The sequence below is a fragment of the Micromys minutus genome (genome assembly GCF_963924665.1).
Source record: "Micromys minutus genome assembly, chromosome: 11".
Classification (NCBI taxonomy): Eukaryota; Metazoa; Chordata; class Mammalia; order Rodentia; family Muridae; genus Micromys; species Micromys minutus.
This window is the reverse complement of record NC_137980.1, coordinates 56,353,333-56,374,420: the sequence shown is the minus strand read 5'-3', so window position 1 is coordinate 56,374,420 and position 21,088 is coordinate 56,353,333. Positions and strand designations below refer to the sequence as shown.

Genomic DNA, 21,088 nt, shown 5'->3' with positions numbered 1-21,088 from the left:
CTGGGATAGTTGCGCTGCCTGGGGCAAACGGCTCAGTCATTGCTCCAGCCGCCCTAGACTAGAGATTGTTCTGGCTCCAGTTAGCAAAGGCCTCCAGAAAGAATGGTCCATTTCTGTATACACTTCAGCAGCCTGGAAGTGAGGGCCCCAACCTGTTTGCACACAATGGCTGTGGTCACTGAGTTATTCAGGACTCGGTGTATGTGACCGCCCTGTGAGGGCCTCTGGCCCTGCTTAAAGGTTCCACTTGTCAGGTGAACCCCCAGACTAAGCCAGAGAGAAATGCTATCCCAGACCTCCCCAGTGGGATTCTGGGACCCAAGGCCAAGACCAAGGTTGTCCCAGAAGAAGGTCTTGATGTGAGCCACACTGGTCTCAACTGCACTGGGGAGAGAAAGCAGGTTGAGGCAGAGTATGTCAATGCCAGGAGCTACCAAAGAAGTACAGTCTAGCTGTCACTTCCGGTCCCTCGGCACATGCTCCTTTAGACAGACACTGCACAGCTCCTGTGAGGAGGACCCTGGGAACAGCACTGCCCATAACAGCCGAGATGCAGAATCACCTGTGGTATCCTGTGATGTGGACAGAGAAGATGTGGGCTGCAGAGATGGTCCAGTCAGTGACGTGTTTGCTGCACAGCATGGGAACAGGTGTGGTCACCTGCCTGTCATCCCAGCCCTGGAGAGGTGGTGACATGTGAGCACCTAGAATACTTCGTGAACTCCAGGCAAAGAGGACGAATGTCTCAAGAGATGAGTGTACTTCTGAGTGTGATATCTCAGACTGTCCTCTAACCTGCACATGCATGAGCACACAACCGCATATTAAAGGGGAAATTCGAAAGAAATATATGCATAATTAAATGCTATTCCACTGGAAAGAAACCAAAATCCTGTAGTTCCTGGCAACATAAAAGGAGGCAGAGATCATTGTGTTTAGTTAATAAGGCAGACACAGGAAGACAGATAAGCTGATTTTGCTCATACATGCAAAAGACATCTGAGCTCTCAGAACTAGAGTGTAGACTGGAGTGATTGCCCACCTTGGAACAAAGCCACAGTCATAAACACTGGTATCCTGTCCCTCAGGATGAGAACAGTGGATAACAGCATTTGTACATAGCATGTGTAATTCAAAATCACCAGGAAAGATGATTCTGAATGTTCACACACACACACACACCTCGACACTTTACACCCTCTAAAGCTGTTGTCTGCCCATGAAAACCACCCCAAAACACACGTATTACCAATCTAAAAAACAAAAGATCAAGTTCTGTGGGCAGAGTTCTCCATGCTTTTCTTACTATAAGACACCCCATGCCATTACATGTAAACACCTTTCCACCATGTATGTAGGGATGACAGGAGCCTGTGTACAGAGTAGGTGTCAGAGATGGCCCTGCAGCATCGAACCTACCCACTGTGTGCTCACCCCAGACACGGCATCTCAGGCCAACCCTAGCCCACCCACTGTGTGCTCACCCCAGGCACGGCATCTCAGGCCAACCCTAGCCCACCCACTGTGTGCTCACCCCAGGCACGGCATCTCAGGCCAACCCTAACCCACCCACTGTGTGCTCACCCCAGGCATGGCATCTCAGGCCAACCCTAGCCCACTGTGTGCTCACCCCAGGCATGGCATCTCAGGCCAACCCTAGCCCACCCACTGTGTGCTCACCCCAGACACAGCATCTCAGGCCAACCCTAGCCTTCCCTGAGCTCCATGGTTCCATGCAGAGAGCACTCAGCACAAGCGTGCCTGCTGTCTTTGTCTGCTGCAGCCACACTTCTACTTTCCCCTCATTCCCACTCAGTTCCCCTGGGACACCTTCCCCAGGTCACTAAGCCTAAATCTACCCTGTGATCCTAACTAATATACTGTGTCCCTCTCTGGGCAGTGCCACCCCCCTTCACCTTAGCTCTAAGCTCTCCGGTATTCTCTGTTCAAATAAATTTGCAGCTTCCATAGCATGACTCTGACCCATCCTCCTGTATGAGAAGAGTCTTGGTCTGAGGCAGGGACAAGAGTAAATGTATTTGAAAGCTGATGCTAGCCCTGTGATGTTGATAAGGTACCTATTCCCTCTGATGTTTGGGCAGTGTTCTGAACAGTGGGCAGATGCTACACCCATGTCTTGGGATCCCCATCAGGACCAGCTGAGACAGAAGCATGAGGCAGCGCACGGTCTCTGTATCCTCCTTAACACATGGTCTTAGCTACCTGGTGCTCCTGGAGAGATTACTGCAGGTCCACAGGAAGTTCTGAGAAGCCTGAGAGCAAGGCACAGTGGGTCTGGCTTAAGAAGGGATGCTGAGTTATTACCCCACAAGCGTCAATTGAAGGAGCTTCCGGTGTCAGTGCCTCTCGGGGTTTCCTACCAGGTTAACTAAGTATTGGACCAACATTGAGGATTTCTTCTTGAAGAGGTAGACGCCTCCTAGGGACAGGCTGCCACTGGAGAGCAGACAGTGCTGCACCCACAGAGCCTGCGGCTATTTTGGGAGGCAATCCTGCCCCACAGCCAGCCCTGAGTCACTACGAAACTGGGATTTCCCAGCGAGGGTGTGCCAAACTCCACTATTCAGATATAGAACCAGGAGAGTGGGAAGTTCTTCTCACTGCTGCCCGCTGTCTTCAAAACAGGTAGATGACAGGGCTTAGACCCTGAGTCACAGACCCCTGGATGATAGGACACCTGGAGAATAAAGGTCGAGAGGAAAGTGGTCTTCTCCCCACATGACAAGAGCAAGCAGCCACGGGGAGACCAGCACTGAGCACCCCACAGAGGTCCCAGCCAGCTCCAGACTTAGAAAGTGTGTATCCACACTGGGATCACATTCCTCTGACCAGTGCATGTCTTACTCACCAAAGGCTCATCCAGGGAGATTCCATCTGCTAACATACATGTATGATGTATGTGCGCACATACACACACACACACACACACACACACACACACACACACACAGCTTTCTGGACACGGGGTGAATATGAACCCAGTGTCTCAGTTCCCATGTCCGAAGCCAGTTTCTTCTCCTATCTCTGGCATATTCGGTGTCTAATGCCCATCTTAGAATTGGCTTCCACAGGGCAGCAATCTGTTTCTAGTTGTAGTCACTCCCAGTACCACAGGAGTCTCACATCTGTGTGCTTGCCTAGGACCCACCAGATCCATGCCACCAGGCTCCCACTTGAGCATAGTGACAGCCAGCCAGAGTCCCTTTCCCTTCTAGCCCCATCGTAAGCTGCCATTCATGAAACCCCAAGACGAACTCCATCCAGACGTCCTCAGCAAGGCTGGGCAGTTCCTGCATCACTTCCTGTTCCTGCTCTGTGCCTTTTGCCGGTGTCATGGCAACAGCTTCAGATGGGGATGGGATGCCCAACTCGCAGCCCTCCTAGACCTGCGTCCCCTTGCATAGCGATTACTGCCTCCAACCAACCTCCAAGCTTACCCTAAAGCACGTCAGGGGCTGGAGAGCTCGCTCAGTGGGTAAACAGGAGGACCCAAGGTCTGATCTTCAGCACCTATGTAAATAAACAGCTCACAGCTCCCTGTGATCCCACCACTGGTGAAGGCTGGAAGAGCTGCTGGCCGGCCAGCCAAGCCAAGCCGAGCCAGTGAACTCTGACTTCAGTGTAAAACCCTGTCCCAAAAATAAGAATGGAGAGAGACTGAGGAAGACAGTGCGGACCTCTGCCCTCCACAAATACCCACACACACTTGTACACGCACACACTCAGACAATGCACACACATATGCACAGTCAATGTTCTGTCATATTCAGAATGTGAGGGGGAAAAGGGGAAATTAGGTTTCCATAGAATCCACACATGTCATGCGGGAGCTCAGACACGACCTCATTAGGAGACAGGGCGAGAGCTGCACCCCTACCAGACATGGGATGAGACCAGCTGATGCACCAGGCCCTGAGGGATGCCATCACATCCTGGAGCACATGCTTCTGGAAACACGGGGGAGATTCCTGGTAAGGCTCTGGACAGAACAACTCTTTCTTCCCTCTGGTTCCAGAGTCTTTGCCTTCCAGGAAGTGGTCTGCACATCATTTCAACAAGGTGCATCATGTCTGCCCATGTGCCTCAGCCCACACTCCTAGGAGCATCGGGGGACATTCAATGTCAAGTGTGCATGGGGCTCTGGGGGCAAGTCTTCACTGCTCAGAGTGAAGCTGGCCCTGAAGCTCCAGGACACTTCCCGGGGTCAGGACAGAATCACTGGAGGGGCACCCACCACTGACCTTCCATGATCCTATCCCAGAATTCCCAGAGGCCCCAAGGCTGGCTGGGCCACCAGGGCTGCCATGCATCTCTGTCCAATTGGTGCCACCCTGCATCTACAGTGAGGAGTGTTGACAGCACAGTGTGGAGGGTTACACGGAGCCAGGTACCAACTATGTCTTCTGTGAGGCCAAGGCTAAAGGGCAGAGGGCAAAGGGCAGCCCATACATGGTTGAATCCCTGCCACCCCACTTGGCTCTCTGGTCACACACAAGGCAGAGTCTAGCCAGGAAGAACCAACACTGGTCCCACAGGAGCTCAGGTCAGGGTCACCCACTCCATGACAGGGAAGGAGGGCAGGTGGACATGCAGCTGGCTGGCGGAAAGCCTTCTCTGAAGCTGTGCTCCAGCTCTGCCTGTCCGCCCTTCCCACCACCTCCCACCTCTCACAGCCCTCTGCTGGCTCCTCCTCCTGGTCTGGCTGACTTGCTGGATTACTACATCTACAATAACAATAAACCACAACCAGAGTGGCTGGTACACAGCAGAAATGCATGTCTCACATTCCTGGACAGTCTAAGCTTAGGAACCAGCACGTGGGGGAGAAAGCACATTCACTCTGCTCACACGTGGTGAGAAGAGCAGTCTCCCCGGGCCTCTTTGATAGGAAGCTGGGATGGTTTGTCTTCATTGTGAGCGTGACTGGATTTGGAATCACCCAAGAGACACACTGCTGGGTGTGTCTGGGAGGATGTTTCCAGACACTTTGAGATGGGAAGGCATGCCCTGAATGCGGGTAGCACCATCCCATGGACCGTGGCTCTTCACCCGACAGAAATGAGAAGGTGAGCTGACCACAGCTGTTCATCTCTCTGCTTCCTGACTGTGTGACCAGCTGCCTCTCACTCCTGCCACCACGGGTTTCCCAGCAACGGTGACGTCCCAGCCGTGGAGGGCTGTACCTCTACTCTGTGAGCCAAAGCAAGTCATTCCTTCCTTAAGGTGCTTCTGTTGGGTACTTTGTTTGTCACAGCAACAACACTAATGCAACCACTGATCCCAAGGAGACCCTAATTATCATCCAAAGCTGCACCCCAAACAGCATCTCACCGGGAGGCATGTGAGTTTGGGGGCAATGTTCAGCAGCCTTGCTCCCACACCTCAGGACTTCTGGGCATGCCATTCCCTTTGTCCAGGAAACTGTGATTGCGAACCTTTGCAAGGCTCAGAACAAGGAAGCAGAGCAGCCCTGACTACTTCCAAAAACACACAATGGCCACCAGCAGGCAGCATCTTGTGGGTAAGATGAAGAGAAATGCAGATCTGGCTGCATCCACATGTGAGCCATTCCCAGGGGCAGGGACTCTGTCCCTTACTGTTAATCCTACCCCCTGCTACAGAGCTAGCTTGTGTCTAGGGAGGAGTGACCAGACCCTGCCCTTGTGCATGGTCTCAGGCGTGAGAGACACAGACAGTACAAACTGTTAAGTCCTCAGAGGCACCTGCAGAGCCCAGGGAGTGGCCCTGGTCACACGGAGCCATCATGGCATTGCGGAGAGGCAGAGAACAGCAAGCCGGGGATGACAAGACTGCCAAGAATGGGGACAGGGTACCCCAGCCACAGCTGCCAAGAGTGGGGATGAGACCTTCTGTCAGCCCTGCTGAAAGCGTAGATGGCCCCCTCACCCAGGGTAGAGATGGGGACGTTGAATCATCACTGGTTAGATGGTAACATGGGCCCTGTAGGTATGTTCTTCTGCGGTCACAATCCTCCACTGTAAAAAATAACAAATGTGGCCAGGCAAGGTGCTGCTCACCTATCACCCTAGAACTTGGAGGACTGAGACAGAAGCACTGAGAGTTCAAAGCCATCCAAAGCCACATAGTGGATTCTGTCTCAAAGAAGCCAACAAAAGTTATATACACAACTGTTCTCACTACCAGGCCCAAATCCAAGAACATGTTTTTCAAGTTTCTTGAATAATATCACACACATGTATGCACATGCTATACACACATACATGTATACTATATACACACATACACACACACACTATACTGAGAATGTGGTGTGTAAAAAGCTGAAGCCTCTATATTGGCACTATGGTGTGGAAGGCTTGACAGACAGACTGGAATAAACAGAACAGCAGGAAAGCAAACACCCATAGCAGGCTCAGGCCAGGCGCAGTAACCTGTCAGGGCTGGGCAGGTGGGTCAGCCTGAGGCACCTGAATACAATCACAAGGGCCTGAGTTCACATCCCCAGAACCCGCATGTGCTGATCTATTTACTATCCAGGTCTCTGCTGGGAAGCAGAATAAACGATCCCTGGGGCTTGCTGGCCGGTCTAACCTAGTTGGTAAACCCCAGCCCAATCAGAGACCTAAAGGACGTGAACAGATGACATCCCCGAGGGTGACACTTAAGGTTGGCCTCTGGCTTTAATATGTGCATATGTGTGGACACACCCACACCCCACCCTACCCACACACTCACAAAGAAACCTAGGCTCGGCTCAACCTCTGCCTCAATGCTGGCGCCTCCAGGAATTAACCGTGGAGTCCTCTCTTGCCCTTGAACAACCTGCCCATCCTGTCTCCTTGATGGTCGGAGCCGAACAAGTCAAAGATCTCAGCCTGACAAGATGGCCACCCCCAGTTGCCCAACCAAATACCCAAAGAATCGAGTGGCAGGGTCCAGTAGCTGCTATCTAACCCACACCAGCTACCTCAGTGGAAAGCAGACTCTGAGCTTAGTGTAGAACCCCCAGTGGGCCAGACACAAGAGGCAAAGGCCTCAGGCAGGCAGGCTCCTGAAGCAGGAGGGAGCCCACCTTTGCACACAGCTGCAGCCTTGCCTGAGAGGCCAGGCTTTGCTCGGGGTCTGTTCTTTCAGGTCCAGACCTGCATACCAACCCTGCCTACAATGACCCTACAGAGCTCTCCTCGCCATCCACAGGTGGCGGCTGCTGTTCCCAGCCCTGTGGTACCAGCCGGGCTTATTGCTGGAATTAGGTAATTTAATTAAGCTTTCTGTACACTGACTGCTTGGCTTGCTGCGGGTAGTAAAGGAACATGTCTATGAGAGTCAAATGAAACATTCCAGAGCCAGAGCAGAAAGCTTCCAGCGCTGCTGTGGGGTAAATGTGGGGCTGGACCTGAGGGTGGGGTGTTGTGAGTGCCTGGGGAATCTGTGCGGGTTTCTGTTCTCTCATGCCCTGTGGCAGATGCATCAAGGCTGTTCCCACCAGAAGCTCCCACCTACCATATCGGGAACCAAAGCACTTCTGGGTGCGTGGCTGGACGCAGCATCTGGTGCACAGGCAGGGCATGCGTGATTTCATGTCCTAAGAACCTTGTGATAAAAGTCCAGGGCTTGGAGCTGAGCAGGGGGCTCTGATTTGCAGCCATGTGCAGCAACAGAGGGTCACACCAAGGTGCTCGGGAAGTCTCTGTGGCTGAACTGAACTGTAGTAATGGGGAAGGGAAGTTTCAAAGGAGAGGAGGTACCACTGCTCCAGTTGCCTCATCTCCTCCCTCCCCAGCTTCTCCTAGATGCCCACATCCCTTGCAGCACATGAAGAACATGGTGAGGATTATAAAACCCCAAGTGACTATCTCTAACCCACAGGGCTGTACCTTAGCTATAGAACCATGTTGTGGAGAGGCAGCATCTCCCTAAAAGATATGCTGTTTCCCAATCACTCGTCTATCTGTCCGTCTTTCCTTCTTCCTTGGCCCCTCCCACCTACTGCCAAGACAGAATTAGAGAACCCACAGGAGAAAACTCTAGCTTCCTACCTAGCTTTTCGTCTTAGGTCAGTTCTAATGTTGACTGTACTTGGGCAGTCTCCTTTCCACGAGTACAGCTGGGAGCATACGTAGGGCAGGGGGTATGGTGGGACCAAGGGGGGACGACCTGAGCTCACTTTGTTGGACACTGCTGATCTGCAGGAAGCCATGGTAACCATGCTAGCCATTTGCTGGGATCAAAGGTCAGCCAGACTTCCCTCCTGCACTTAACAACAACAAAAAGAGTGGTACTGATCAGGGCCCTCCAAGAGTGATCAATGCTTGACACCAGCTTCCTAAGCACACTACTGTACAGGAGTGTCCCTGGCTAGAACAGCATCTGCAATGTCTCTACTCAGCCCCAGCAATTCTGAGAACCCCTTTCCTCCAGGCGGGGGTGAGCACATGCTTCCTGACCTAGCTTCACTTATGAGCTCTGTCCCCCCACAGGCAGGACCCCGAGAAACAAGAAGATCCACAGCCGGCATTGTCAGAAGGCGTTCTCCTCCATGAACACTTCAGGAGTAAGCAGGCTGAGGATGAGGGTGATGAGGAAGAGAAAGGATGTGGTAAAGATGTTGATAAGGAAGATATTGGAGAAGATGTGGATAATGATAACGTGAGAACAGAGACTAAGATGAAGGCAATGGCCACTGGAAATGCTCATGGTGGTGGTAAAGGTTTGACAAAGATAGCAGTAGGCGTGATGACTCCAATAACAACCCCCCAGTGACTAAGTATCCATGTGGCTTAGGTGCTGCTCTGGAGATTGGAATCCAGCTAGTGAGCCACAGACTGCTCTCTACAGCAGTGGATATACTCTCAGGATGACCGAGGGGCCAGACACAAGCATCCCAGACACAGCAGACACACAGTGATCCGGATAAGATGGTACCTGACCTTGGCTATGAGGCAATTCAATCTGAATTAAGATAACACAGGGATTACATCTCAAGGAGGCTGCTCAAGTGACAGCCTCGAAGTCTGTTCCTTTCCAGCTTGTTTGTTTTCCTCCCCAGGGATCTCCCTGAGTCCTGCCCACAGCCTGACCCACCCTACAGGGAGGCAAGTGGGTGCTGCTGTGGAAAGTTGTTCCTGATCAACCTGTTTTGTCTGAGCTCTACTCTCCAGCACCTCACTGAGACTCCCAGCAAAGGAGAGTGGGATCCGAGGGAAAGAGTCCCACTGCACCCTCCCCCATCGGGGAAGACAGTGAGGGCTGTCAGTGGGGAGCAGGTCAGGCCACACACTGACTGAGCCAGCCTCCAGCGTTTGCCGAGTAGACACTCACCCCCATAGACAGGATCACACTGCTCAAAACAAACATACGCTGGGCATGGTGGCTCACACCTGCCATCCCAGCTCTCAAAAGGTGCAAACATGAGGATCAGAAGTTCAAGGTCATCCTCGGTATATTTGGGGCTAGCTTGGGCTAAATGAGACTTCATCTTATTAAAAAAAAAAAAAAAGAAGGCCTCAGAAACAGAGGAAGGAACCAGGAAGGAGGGTAAAAACAGAGAGTGTGGCTGTGTGAGTATGAACAAATCTATGACTTGAGTGTGTGTGTGTGTGTGTGTGTGTGTGTGTGTCTATACCATTAGAAGCAAATAAACTCTCTCTCTCTCTCTCTCTCTCTCTCTCTCTCTCTCTCTCTCTCTCTCTCTCCTCTCTCCTCTCTCTCTCTCTCTCTCTCACACACACACACACACACACACACGCACACACACACACACACACACACACACACACACACACACCAGATCATATTAGTGAATACCAGTGGATGATATGTGCCATGGCACATACACACTGTTTTTGAAAATTCAGACATAGTCTCAACAGGATTTAAATGAAGGGTATTCCTTATATTTTTTCCCAGTTTAGATAAGGAACTCCCAAAGTTCAGTAATAGCAAACCCTATTTTGATATTTTTTCTTCTACGGTCGAGAGCTGGGTCAGCAGTTAGGAGGGTTTACTTACTGACCTTGCAGAAGACCTGAGTTCAATTTCCAGCACTCACATGAAGTAGCTTACAGCACTCGCACACACACATACACACATGCATGCATGCACCTAGAGGGGAAAAGTCTTTTAGTTATGGTTATATCTGTTGGCTCAATATCCCTATTAGAGAAATGAGAAAGAACCATCCCATCGGAGGCTCGAGGCTCAGTTCTAGGTGAAGCTCTGAGACTACTTTACTGGAACAGAAAGTGTATCCTTTCCCACCTGGTTGCACCTCCCACAACAGAACCCACCTCTGAAACTCTCCATATGCACTAAAACCTAAGGCCTTCGAATCCAAGACAAGCTTCTGAACACTACAGTCGCATATCAATCAGGAAACAGACCATTGTGCCTCAATGTACCTGAAAACTTGCCACACAGAGGAAGCTGCTCACTCAATGCACATCCTGTTGAACTCATCCTTGTCCATTCTTCCTGGTACAACCCCCATATTCCATCCCTCTAGCTACCCATAAAAGTGCAAAAATCACTTGACCATCTATTTCTGTCCATCCTGCTTGTCTGTCCATCTGTTTGTCAATCCATCCTTTCTTCCATCTGTTTATCCATTCACTCAAATGTCTGTTCATCACTCTAAATATACAGCCACCTAATAACATCACCCATCTGCAGATTTGGGCAATGGTCTCTCCATCTACCCTTCTGCCTGTGACCCACCACCCACCTATCCTCTCAACCATTTTCCCAACCAGGTAACCTCACAAATACCCAACTCATCTGCTGATCACAGTTCCCAGGCTATGCACCTGTACTGGCTGGTTTTGTGTCAACTCGACACAAGCTGGAGTTATCACAGAGAAAGGAGCCTCAGCTGAGGAAATGCCTCCATGAGATCCAGCTGTAAAGCATTTTCTCAACTAGTGATCAAGGCGGGAGGGCCCAGCCCATTGTGGGTGGAGCCATCCCTGGGCTGGTAGACCTGGGTTCTATAAGAAAGCAGGCTGAGCAAGCCAGAGGAAGCAAGCCAGTAAGCAACATCCCTCCATGGCCTCTGCATCAGCTCCTGCTTCCTGACTTACTTGAGTTCCAGTCCTGACTTCCTTTGGTGATGAACAGCAATGTGGAAGTGTAAGCTGAATAAACTCTTTCCTCCCCAACTTGATTATTGGTTGTGATGTTTGTGCAGAAGTAGAAACCCTGACTAAGACAACACTCATCCATCAGGCAGAGCTTAACAGGAAGCCTGTTTCTCCAGGCTCTGAGCATTAGGCACTGAGCAAGGCTCTTCTTTCAGCAGGATTCACTTCACACGTGGGAATCTTATAAGCTAGAGGAAAACTGCATGGAAATCTTATTAGTCAGAGAACAGGGGTGGACCAGGGCTGGGTGCTGCACAGAGACAGGGGCAAAGGACTCCATAAGGACCGAGTTCAACTTGTCAGTACCCAGCGGCTGACTGGCTATAAGCAATTATTTTCAGCTTCTTGAGTACAGCCAGGATGAGGAGGCCTGTCACATGGAAACCAAAGGCCACAGTACACATAATATCCTCAGTACAGACCGAGTATACTGGCCACGTGGGGCTCATGAGAGGTGAAGTTCCCCGAGGCACAGGAAACATGCTTCCTCTCAGGATGTGATGCCCCAGCCGACTCTCAAACATATGGCTCTGACATTGAAGGTGTTGCCTGCAGCTTTGGGGCACTGTGGACCGCTCAGAGCACTCCTTCTGTCTGACCAGAGTGTCTTCTTCCTGCTGATGATGCTCAACCCCCGAGCTGCTCGGCCAAGAGCTACTTGGGGAACAGGAGCTCTGTATTCATCCACTCATCCACGTGTTTGAAAGTTCCTCCGCTGCCCCAGTCCTACTGGCAAATCCAAAGTCCGAGTGCCTGGATGGACTTCCACATGCCAGGAAGTCATGTGCACCCTCCAAGGAGTGCCTTGAACGCTGAGGTCCATGCTGGGGATAGTAGGCCTTTCTTGCTAAAGTCTGAGCAGTCACAAGGATCCTAAGGAGCCCTTGGACATGAATCTTGTGAGCCCGCAGGCCCCTGACCCTGAGTTCAGTCCCTAACCCCACTTCCAATCCAGAAGGACATCTCAGCCACCCACCATGCCTTGTTTTATCCAAACAGAAGCACGTGGCTCCTCATGTGGCAAACACAAACTCTCTCTTCTCTCAGGAAGGGGCCCATAGGACCTTGCAGGTTTCTAGGACAAAGACACGCACATGTCCTGGGGTTTTATTTGAAAAGGAAGCTGCATGCCACAGTTTCCAAGAGACAGACAAGGTTAGTAGCCTGATCATCCTGAAGCTGGTTCTGGTTCTTGCAGAAGCATAAAGAGCTACCACTTGCTGTCTACCAGCAAAGTAATGATGTTAGACCACAGTGAAGATGCTGGGAGTCAGACCAACCCTGTGAGGAAATGAAAAGTCTAACAAAATGTCAAGCTGGCCTGGGGTACCCTGATGCCTGGCTCAGCTGCCTGTGTGGCTTCATTTTATTGGACAGAGCTCCCCAAGCAAGGTACAGCCAATGCCAGAGCCCTGACACACACCTAAGTGTTCCTGTTCCTTATGTAACCTTTCCCAAGCCTCCCTCTTTTTCCCTGCATCCTTCTCTGGCATAGGTCATTGTATGGCCCCGGGCTGGGAGATCTTCTCAGCACTGTTCCCAACCTTCTGAGTTCTCACTGTTGCAGCTCTGACTTCTGAACTGAACTTCTTCTCCCTCCCAGAGGGAGGTTCCTAAGTCTCAGGAAGCTTCTGAAACTTAAAATATCCACAAGGCCCCTCCTAAGCAGCACACGCCAGCAGTAACAATTGCTGAGGATGGAAGGAGAAGGAGAAAAAGACAGAGGGACAGAGACAGAGGTGGAGAGACAGAGACACTGAGACGGACGGACACACACACACATACACACACACACACACACACACACACACACACACACACACACTCCTCCTTTCAGTAGCAGAGACTGTTGGGACCCTTTGGGTAACTCGCTTCTCAGACCTTTCTTCACAATGGTGTGCCATTTTTAAGTACCTACTTAGAATACCAAATCCTCACCAGTACACAAGGTGGGCAGAAGCCAACTAGCACGGCCAGACTGAGAATGTTACAGGGAGCTGGGACAAGGTCATGGAGAGAGACAGAGTGGGGTCATGTCAACTGGGGTGTGGAGAGAGTCAAAGGACGGCCTCTCTGGTGATGTTGAGCTGTCACACGTGGAACCCTCTCAGCAGTGACACTTGAGCAGGGCGAGCTCAGGCTTCCATGTCCCCTGAACGGCTCCAGCTTTATCTTCCTGCCACCAGTCCCTCACTTGACCATATCCCTTCCTGTTGGTTAAAAACCAGCTTGAGCACCACACCCGTCCCTGATGCCCACTGCAACTCTTTTGGGGGCTGGTCTTTATCCCCGGGGTCTTCCACAGGCAGATGATCCATCCATCTTGTTGCACGCAGTGACTTATGGGTACTTGTGGGAGCATATCTACTCATACAACCCCCAGCACCCCTCAGCTGCATGCTGCATGAACTTGGACATTCCGTAGTTGGGTCTACACCATGACGCACATCAAATGCCAGGGAGTTTGAAACTGTTGGGCAACCTGGGTCCACTCTCCTGTACCTGCGCCTTCTCTGTTACTGGAAGCAATGTAGAGCGACATGTACCAACCTCCTGAAGGAGAGCAGTGCTGTTTGGGTCAGCATAGAGGTCCCACTGCAAGACTGTTACCTGCGACTTGCACTGATACGTCAGCGAGAGCCAAAACAGGGTTGCAGGGTGTCGAAACATTATTAAGAACACGTGTGTGATGCCTCCCCCATGCCACTTCGAGAGCAGAGTCCCAGACGTACAGACACTGGTAGAGTAACTAGTGAGCAAGGATGTGATGCTACCTACCAACCTCGTTGGTGCAGCCTGTATCAGACTAGGAGTTTTAGACACAGAACATCATCAGCCACCTGAACACAGACATATGCAGAGTATCTGAGACCACAGCATCAATGGCTGCGTGGTGGTTAGGGACCGGGCACTGGGATCAGAGGTCTGAGATGCTATGAACATGGCCTCTGTTCTGTTCTTCCTCTACAGAGAGTGAGAAGTGCTCCCCACACAGGGCCATGTGAGAGCTAAAGGCCATTGACACCGTGCCAGCCTCTAACGGGATTGCTGTGCACACAGGTTCAGCGACAAAGCATCAGCAAGACCCTGTCAGGATGTAGATCATTCCCCGCTTGGCCTAGTACAGACAGTGCTTCATGTCACAAACACCTGGGGGAGGATGTCTCCAGTGTGTTCTGTCCCCAGGTCTTCATGTGCGCTGAGGTGGAAGCACCAAGCCCAGCTGTTACACTGTGTCCTGCTTCTCCAGAGCATAAGGACAACTGTGGGATGTGAGGCCACTTCCCAGTAATGTCATATCCGCATGGGACCTTGAACTGCAGAAGGAACCTTGCAGAGGTCAAATGAGAAGCTGTGTGTGGCTGGGCTGCACATTCTATGCATGTGTGATACTCATGTCATTGCAAGGATGCAACACAGGAATAGGTATGGATGGTATCCACACACCAGTGAAGAGGGGACCCAGAGGACACCGGGACCAACTTAACGTGAGGACTCCTCTCTTCAAGCCTGGGTCCACACTCCCATCCACACCCAGTGCCCCAGCTCAGCTCAGTGCTAAGAGTGTCAACCTCATGAGCTTGCTTTGAGATTCCTCCCAACAGAAGCCACTGCCACTGACAACTTGGTGATCTCAGTACAAGCCAAGAACCCAGAAGGTTCAGAGAAACTACTGGCCAGCCCTGTGAATGGTAAAGTGGCCACAGCCCATGGGGCTGGCTCCAAGTTGCTGACTCTGCCACCAACATCCCTTTATGTTCCCAGGAAACTAAAGATGAATGGCTGAGACCACCTCCCGTCTGTTCTTAGTTTCCGGGGTGCAGGTGAGTTCACAGGCATCAACACAAACTGTCCTGGTTCTTGGCACCGCTGACAGATAGCCAGGCAGCTCTGTGGTGAGCTGGGAAGGTAAATGGTCTGGTCAGGCTGTGCACTGTTGTTTAATCTACTATTATAATTCATGCGTTCACCCAGCACGACTCCATTTACATTTAAGGATCTATTATGTAAGTGTCTTGTAAACTGGGCAGGAGGCTCCCTTTGCTCTTATATAATGTTTAGGTTTGTAGCTATTGGGGGTGTATCATCCACACACACCTTTAGTAAACCTGACATCGTCCTTCATCCATGGTCTCGGGGGATCCACAGTAGTATCAGACAATTAGTTCCTGCTTGTGTCTGATTCCTTTCACTACTTTTTTTAACACGTCTTTTTGCTTGTTTTAAATAGTTTCAACACTTAGCATTGCCATTTTAAAACATTTTTACATCTTATACAAATAATTCATAAAAAGATGAAAAGATAAATCTCTGTTATGTTCCCAAACCATCACTGTAGCCTTATCTAAACTGTGAGGTTATTAAAGCCAACAGCCTCCTCATGCTGGGAGGGAAAACACACCGACACTCCCATCCCGTCCCAACATTCTGCAGCGTGGTTACCCATGGACATCTGGGGGCAGGGCCGTAACAAGGAAGCCTTGTTCCAGAGGAGACCGGAGAGCAGAATGTCCAGTACACAGCCCCCACCACAGAGGACCGGGTGTTCCCACGGACATTTTAAAATATAGAAATAGACCTTGAAACTACACAAACTACCTTCTTAACAATGAAATGAAGCAAAAGGAGTATACATCAAGTGCTTAAACACAGCACACACTTAACATAACACAACACATTTGTCAGGCAGATGTGTACTCTACTCTGAGCTTCTTAGTGGACAGAGCAATGAAGGTTAACAGATTAATTATAAAGTGTACATTATCCTTAAAATAGCACCAGACTAAGCAGCAACATAGATCACTCATACTAAAGCTCAGAGAACTGTCTCCCAGGGGTCCTCAGGAGGCCATAACAGTGTAAAGTAGGGAGGACACTGAGGTGGGGGTCCTGCTAAGGTACAAAGCCTAGGGAGATGTCGCTTGCTGCACAAGCATGAACCTGAGTTCAGGTCCTCAGAGCCTACACAAAGCTAGACACGGACATATTAGCAGTCACAACACTGCAGTGAGATGGGAGGTGGAGGCAGGAGAATGACTGAAAGTTCATAGGCCAGCTAGCCTGGGGTAAACACCCTTCCCCTCCCCTCTCCCCCCCCCGCGTTCCCCCTTTCTTCTGCCCTCTCCCCTCTCTTTTCTCTCCTCTCCCCTCTCCTCTCCTTCCTTTCTTCCTTCCATTCTCTCCCCTCCCTCCTCTCTCTTCCTCCTCCCTCCTCTCTCTTCCTCCTCCCTCTCCTTTCTCTCCTCTCTTTTCTTTCCACCCTCTTTTTTCTCCCTCACTTCTCTCTCTCCCTCTCCCTCTCTCTCCCTCTCCCTCTCTCTCCCCCCCTCCCCGTCTCTCCCTCTCTCCTGCTCAGAAGCTGGGAGGAAGGTCTAGAGATCTGTACTTCATGTACTTCCTCTGGGAGCCAGATATGGAACCAGAAAGTATCATAAGAACAATTACCCACCAATGTTCCCTGCCATGTAATTCTGAAAACAGCACTAGGCTGGCCCTGTGAGGGGATAAGAGTCTGAAGCCCCACGGGACACCTCAGAGCTGCTGAGCCTCAGTAACACTCCTTCCATCTAGTCATCTCCTGCCTCCTAGCCTCTTCTGCACACTAGTTGCTTCTGTGGGGGCAGTGTTGAGTTCCTGCTTGTTTACACAAACAGCCCTGGCTCTTCACACCACTAACAAGCTACCTGTTGCCACGTGGCTTGGTGCTGTGTTCATTCTCCTCACGTGAAAATGGAAGCTATGCAGAGTAGCCAGCCCAGGGTACTTTCGCAAGCTTTCCGGGAGACCACAGCACCAAACAAGACAGTGGACTCAAAACTGCCATGGCTGTCTCCAAGGTGATGCCCACAGGACTTGAGGTGTCATGGTGAACTAGGCTCACATCTACTCTTACAGTTAGGACAAGAGAGAGACAAAGTGAAGCAGAGATCCACTAAAGTTTGTTGGAGTGTGACCTCTGCCTATGCAGTGCAGACTCCAGATAGGACCAGCTTTTGAGCAATTAGAAGCAAAAGATAAGATTATGTATTTCCAAAGCCCCGCATCCACAAACCCAAGAGCTCGCATCATTCCCAGCAGCCTCCTTTGCAGCCTCAGCAGCCTCCAATTGGCCATTAAAGTAGCAGTGCCCAATTTCCACCCCACCCTTGGGAGCATCGCACAACCCCCTTGCTCAACCACAGAGTTCAAGGTGAGCAAGCGGGAGAGGGAGTTCTGTTTGGCAGTACCCGTGCGCCTGATGCTGTTTTCCTTGAGACCCTGTGTTCTCTGTGGCCCAGTGGTGGCTGTCTGTTCTGGATGCTGCAGAACACACAGTACAGAGAGAAGCTGGGGATCATTTAACCGCTGTGCTAATGCGTTAAGTGCCAACCCCTGAAGGATGCTATTGAGCCTTAATCAGCTTCTCACTCAGCCCCAGAACAAAGGCCTCCCTCAGGGAGCCAAACAAGAGGCTGTACAACCCATCACCCCAGAGACGCCTGTCCAGAGTCTTGGTCCAGGCAAACCACCAACCAACTCATCTAAGGACAAGGCTGCCATCTGCTCCACAGGGGGCTCTAAGGGAATGCCTGTTACTAGTACCTGTGACCTGTTTATTCAATCATGTTGCCTACTCTTGAGGAGGCCTGCTGGTGGCTTCTGTGCCTTGTGCTGTGACAAACAGCCCATGAGGATGCATGGTCACGACATGCATGTAGCAGTTCCCAGCCAGTTCCTCCTGCCAGGAATGTGATCTTGTTCCTTTAAGTGACATGGAATCTTCTTTAAAAGCAACTGGCCTCCCTGTCTCCACTTCACAAAGGAGGGAAGCCCCCTGGCCATGCAGTAATGGAGGATTGCTAGCTATCTGAACCTACCTTTCTAAAATGAGTGGCCAAGCTCATTTCTGGGTATCCTCACTCCAGGTGATCTCCACACCTCTAGGCGACGTGGGGAAGAAACTTTACAGTTCTTTAACTGCCCCCATTTTTTTTTTTTTTTTGCACCCAGGCTCTGAGTACACCACACATGAAGTTAAAAACAAAAACAAACAAACAAACAAACAAAACAAAACAGAAGACAGCCCCCAAGCAATGAGTAACATAGGGAACCCCAGAATTCTCAGCAGGAGGCACTAGCTGAAACTGCTATTGTCCAGAACACTTCCCAGAAGGCTGGCTGGGTGCTCCCTGGCTGTCTGGTTCCTACGCCCACTTTTCCTCCCATAGCACCCAAGTAAACTATCTTACCCTCTCCTTAAAGCATAATAAACCAGACAAGTGTGTCTATCGCCATGTAGTGGCAAGGACTACTTAGAGGAGAACAGCAGGCCCAGTGGCTCACACACTCCTGACACCCGCTGGGGAGATTAAAACAAGAGTGTCTGTAGTCCAAGACCGACTCATGCTACAGTATGAAATCCCATCAATGGCATCTTTGTATTTAACGTTCTTAGGGGCATGTGGACAGGACCAAGGAGGCACACAGGCCTTTGCAGGTTACTTCCCGGACACAGCCCCATGTGAAACCAGACTGTGCCACTCACCCTCGTATATTTGGAGAGCAAGCTCAGCAACCCTGTAGGAAGGGACTGGCGGTTATCACATAACTTTACCCCTGCAGAGGGGACCCCGACATTGTGGAACCCAGGCCAGGGTGCAGGGTACGTCATGGGTGGAAGGCGAGAATCACTTCACTCAGAGAAGCCATGGGCCACACAGAAGGAAGAAAAAAAATTAAGATTTGGAGATAGAAAAATAAAACGCTATGGAAACCCCAAACACTCTTGGGAATGTGGTAGATGGTATGTTGCCATGGCAACCGGAGGCTGAATTATTCAGCAGTAGAATGTGGATGGTTTCTAAGAGGGCACACAGGCAGAGGGCCAATTAGACCATTCCCACAGGGAAGACACAGAGACACCAGAAGCCACCTCTGACCTCCGGGAGAGACTCACAGCCTCCTGCTCTGTCTAATTCTGGGACCCTTTTCCATTTTCGGATACAGTGACAAGAAAGCAAGCAGCTGCTGTATTACATCCTAGGGTCTAAAATTAGTTCCCAGTTCTGTGAGCGAAGGGGAATCCTGATCCTACAGCCTTTGTCTTCCGTACCTCTTAGACATTCCCAAACCAAGTGGCTCCAAGCAGCTTCCAGGCTCCAAGCAGCTTCCAGGCCCACCCTTTGCACCTAAGGTGCTTACAAATGACCCACAGCCCCGCCCTCTGAAGTCCCACTCCTCAGGTGTCCTGCAGCCCTGCCCTCTGCAGGTGACCCACAGCCCCGCCCTCTAGGACCGACTCTAGCCAATCCTACATCCTGAATGTGTGCTGCAGCCCCTCCCCTTCTAGATTCACCATCAATAAATGCTCCTTAGCCCTGCTGTCTGTGGTCCAACATGGGGCAGTTTGCCTCTGACCTGACCCATGGCACAGTCTGGTTTGCTGAGTCACTGTCACCTGTTGGACCCCAGAGAGTGTAAGAATCCACTGCTTGTTCCCATAGGCCACAGCCAGACTTTGAGGCAGGAAGAGAGCCTGACTCCACTGGGACCGAGTGTAGAAGGATTGCTAGTGTATCTCGCACATAGCATGTGGTGTACATTCTACCCAAAAAGTGTGATGCTGTATATATACATTCATGTAAGCACAGCTTCTCCCAAAAGACTCCGGTGATGTAGCAAAGCTGGACCCATATCCTTAGAGAGAAATAACTGGATGGACTTTATAGTGCAAGTAGCCAGCCCCATGACAGCAAAGACATGTGCCCTCAGCAATTTGGTCCAGACCCTCTCTTCTGTGACCTCCCCTTCTTCACACGTCACCCTTAACCTGTGCAGACCACTGGTTCACCAAAGGGGTATTTGGGTGAAATCTGGAGAAAGTTTTGTCTGTCCCAGGGAACTCGACAGGTAGAGGTCAGGGATGCTGCTGAGCCACTGGCACACAGGCAGCCCTGAGAGAGGCGCGTGTTCCCATGCAATGCCAAGGGCCGAGTGACTGGCTGCAGATCCCGCAGCCACCTGTGAGCCCTGCCTGGCACTGAGCGGGGTGAGTCCCAGAGGCTGGGACGGGCTCTGAATCAGTTCGCACACGCTCACTTACTTGGACAGCTTCATCTCTATCTGCTGCCGGATCTCCTGTCTCTCCTCATCGGTCCTCCTGGGGAAGATGTTCCGGTCCTCCAGCTCCTGCTTGCTCGGCCGGTTCCTCAGCTTCACTGCCAGCAACTCCTTCTTGCATTTCCTCGGCAGTGTTCCTGTGAGACCCACCAGGATGAGAAACAGCTCTTAGAGAACTGGCTCCATGTAGCCTTCAGTGGATGGGGTCAGGAGTGAGATCCAGGGGCCTGGAGCTGACACTGAACGACCCACACTTGCTACACTGTGCTGTTTCCAAAGGCTCGGTGGGCAGTGCAGAATGCATGGTATCACATTAGGCACCCAGTCACATGCTCTACCACAGAGGGTGTCACACATCCCAAGTGTCCAGGAACTAGATACCTGGGTGACCATGGACCACATCCTCAGCTGTCTGCATGGACTCTAGCTGTGGTGGCTGTGACTCCAGCCCCAGGTAGTGCTGACTTCTCTCCGGTGCCTTCTACTTTCTAACCACATACATGTGCTTTCAATACACACAGCATGCCACCCCAGAGGCGCCCCTGCCTACCCACTGCTCTGCGGGCACTGTTTATACATGGCCTCTCTCTGAGCAGTAGGACACTGCTGGGTCAGGGTCTCCATCAGGATCTGGCACCCCGTCTTACTTCCCTTTGACTGGCAAGTGTTAACCACTTGCCCTGGTCTCCTCCTCTGGAGACTGGTACAGTGACAGACATGTGGACACCAGAGTCAGCCATCCAAGAATGTTGCAGGTGAACACATAACCAGGTTGGCTCTGGGTCTGCCTGGCTTGGTTGCACATTAGTGTCTGGACATGGGTTCAAGCACACGTCACTCGAGAAATA

The 21,088-nt window shown here is 51.2% G+C and overlaps 1 protein-coding gene across 1 annotated transcript in view; it reads right to left on the bottom strand.

Moving 5' to 3' along the window:
- The window catches only part of PHACTR3 (phosphatase and actin regulator 3), a gene marked incomplete at both ends in the record, with an annotated part of 177,418 nt that overhangs the window by 9,025 nt on the left and 147,305 nt on the right, over nt 1-21,088 (bottom strand). The window contains one exon of the mRNA XM_080924871.1: nt 20,224-20,377. Coding sequence (XP_080780997.1) covers nt 20,224-20,377 — 154 coding nt within the window. The remainder of the gene's footprint in view (nt 1-20,223; nt 20,378-21,088) is intronic.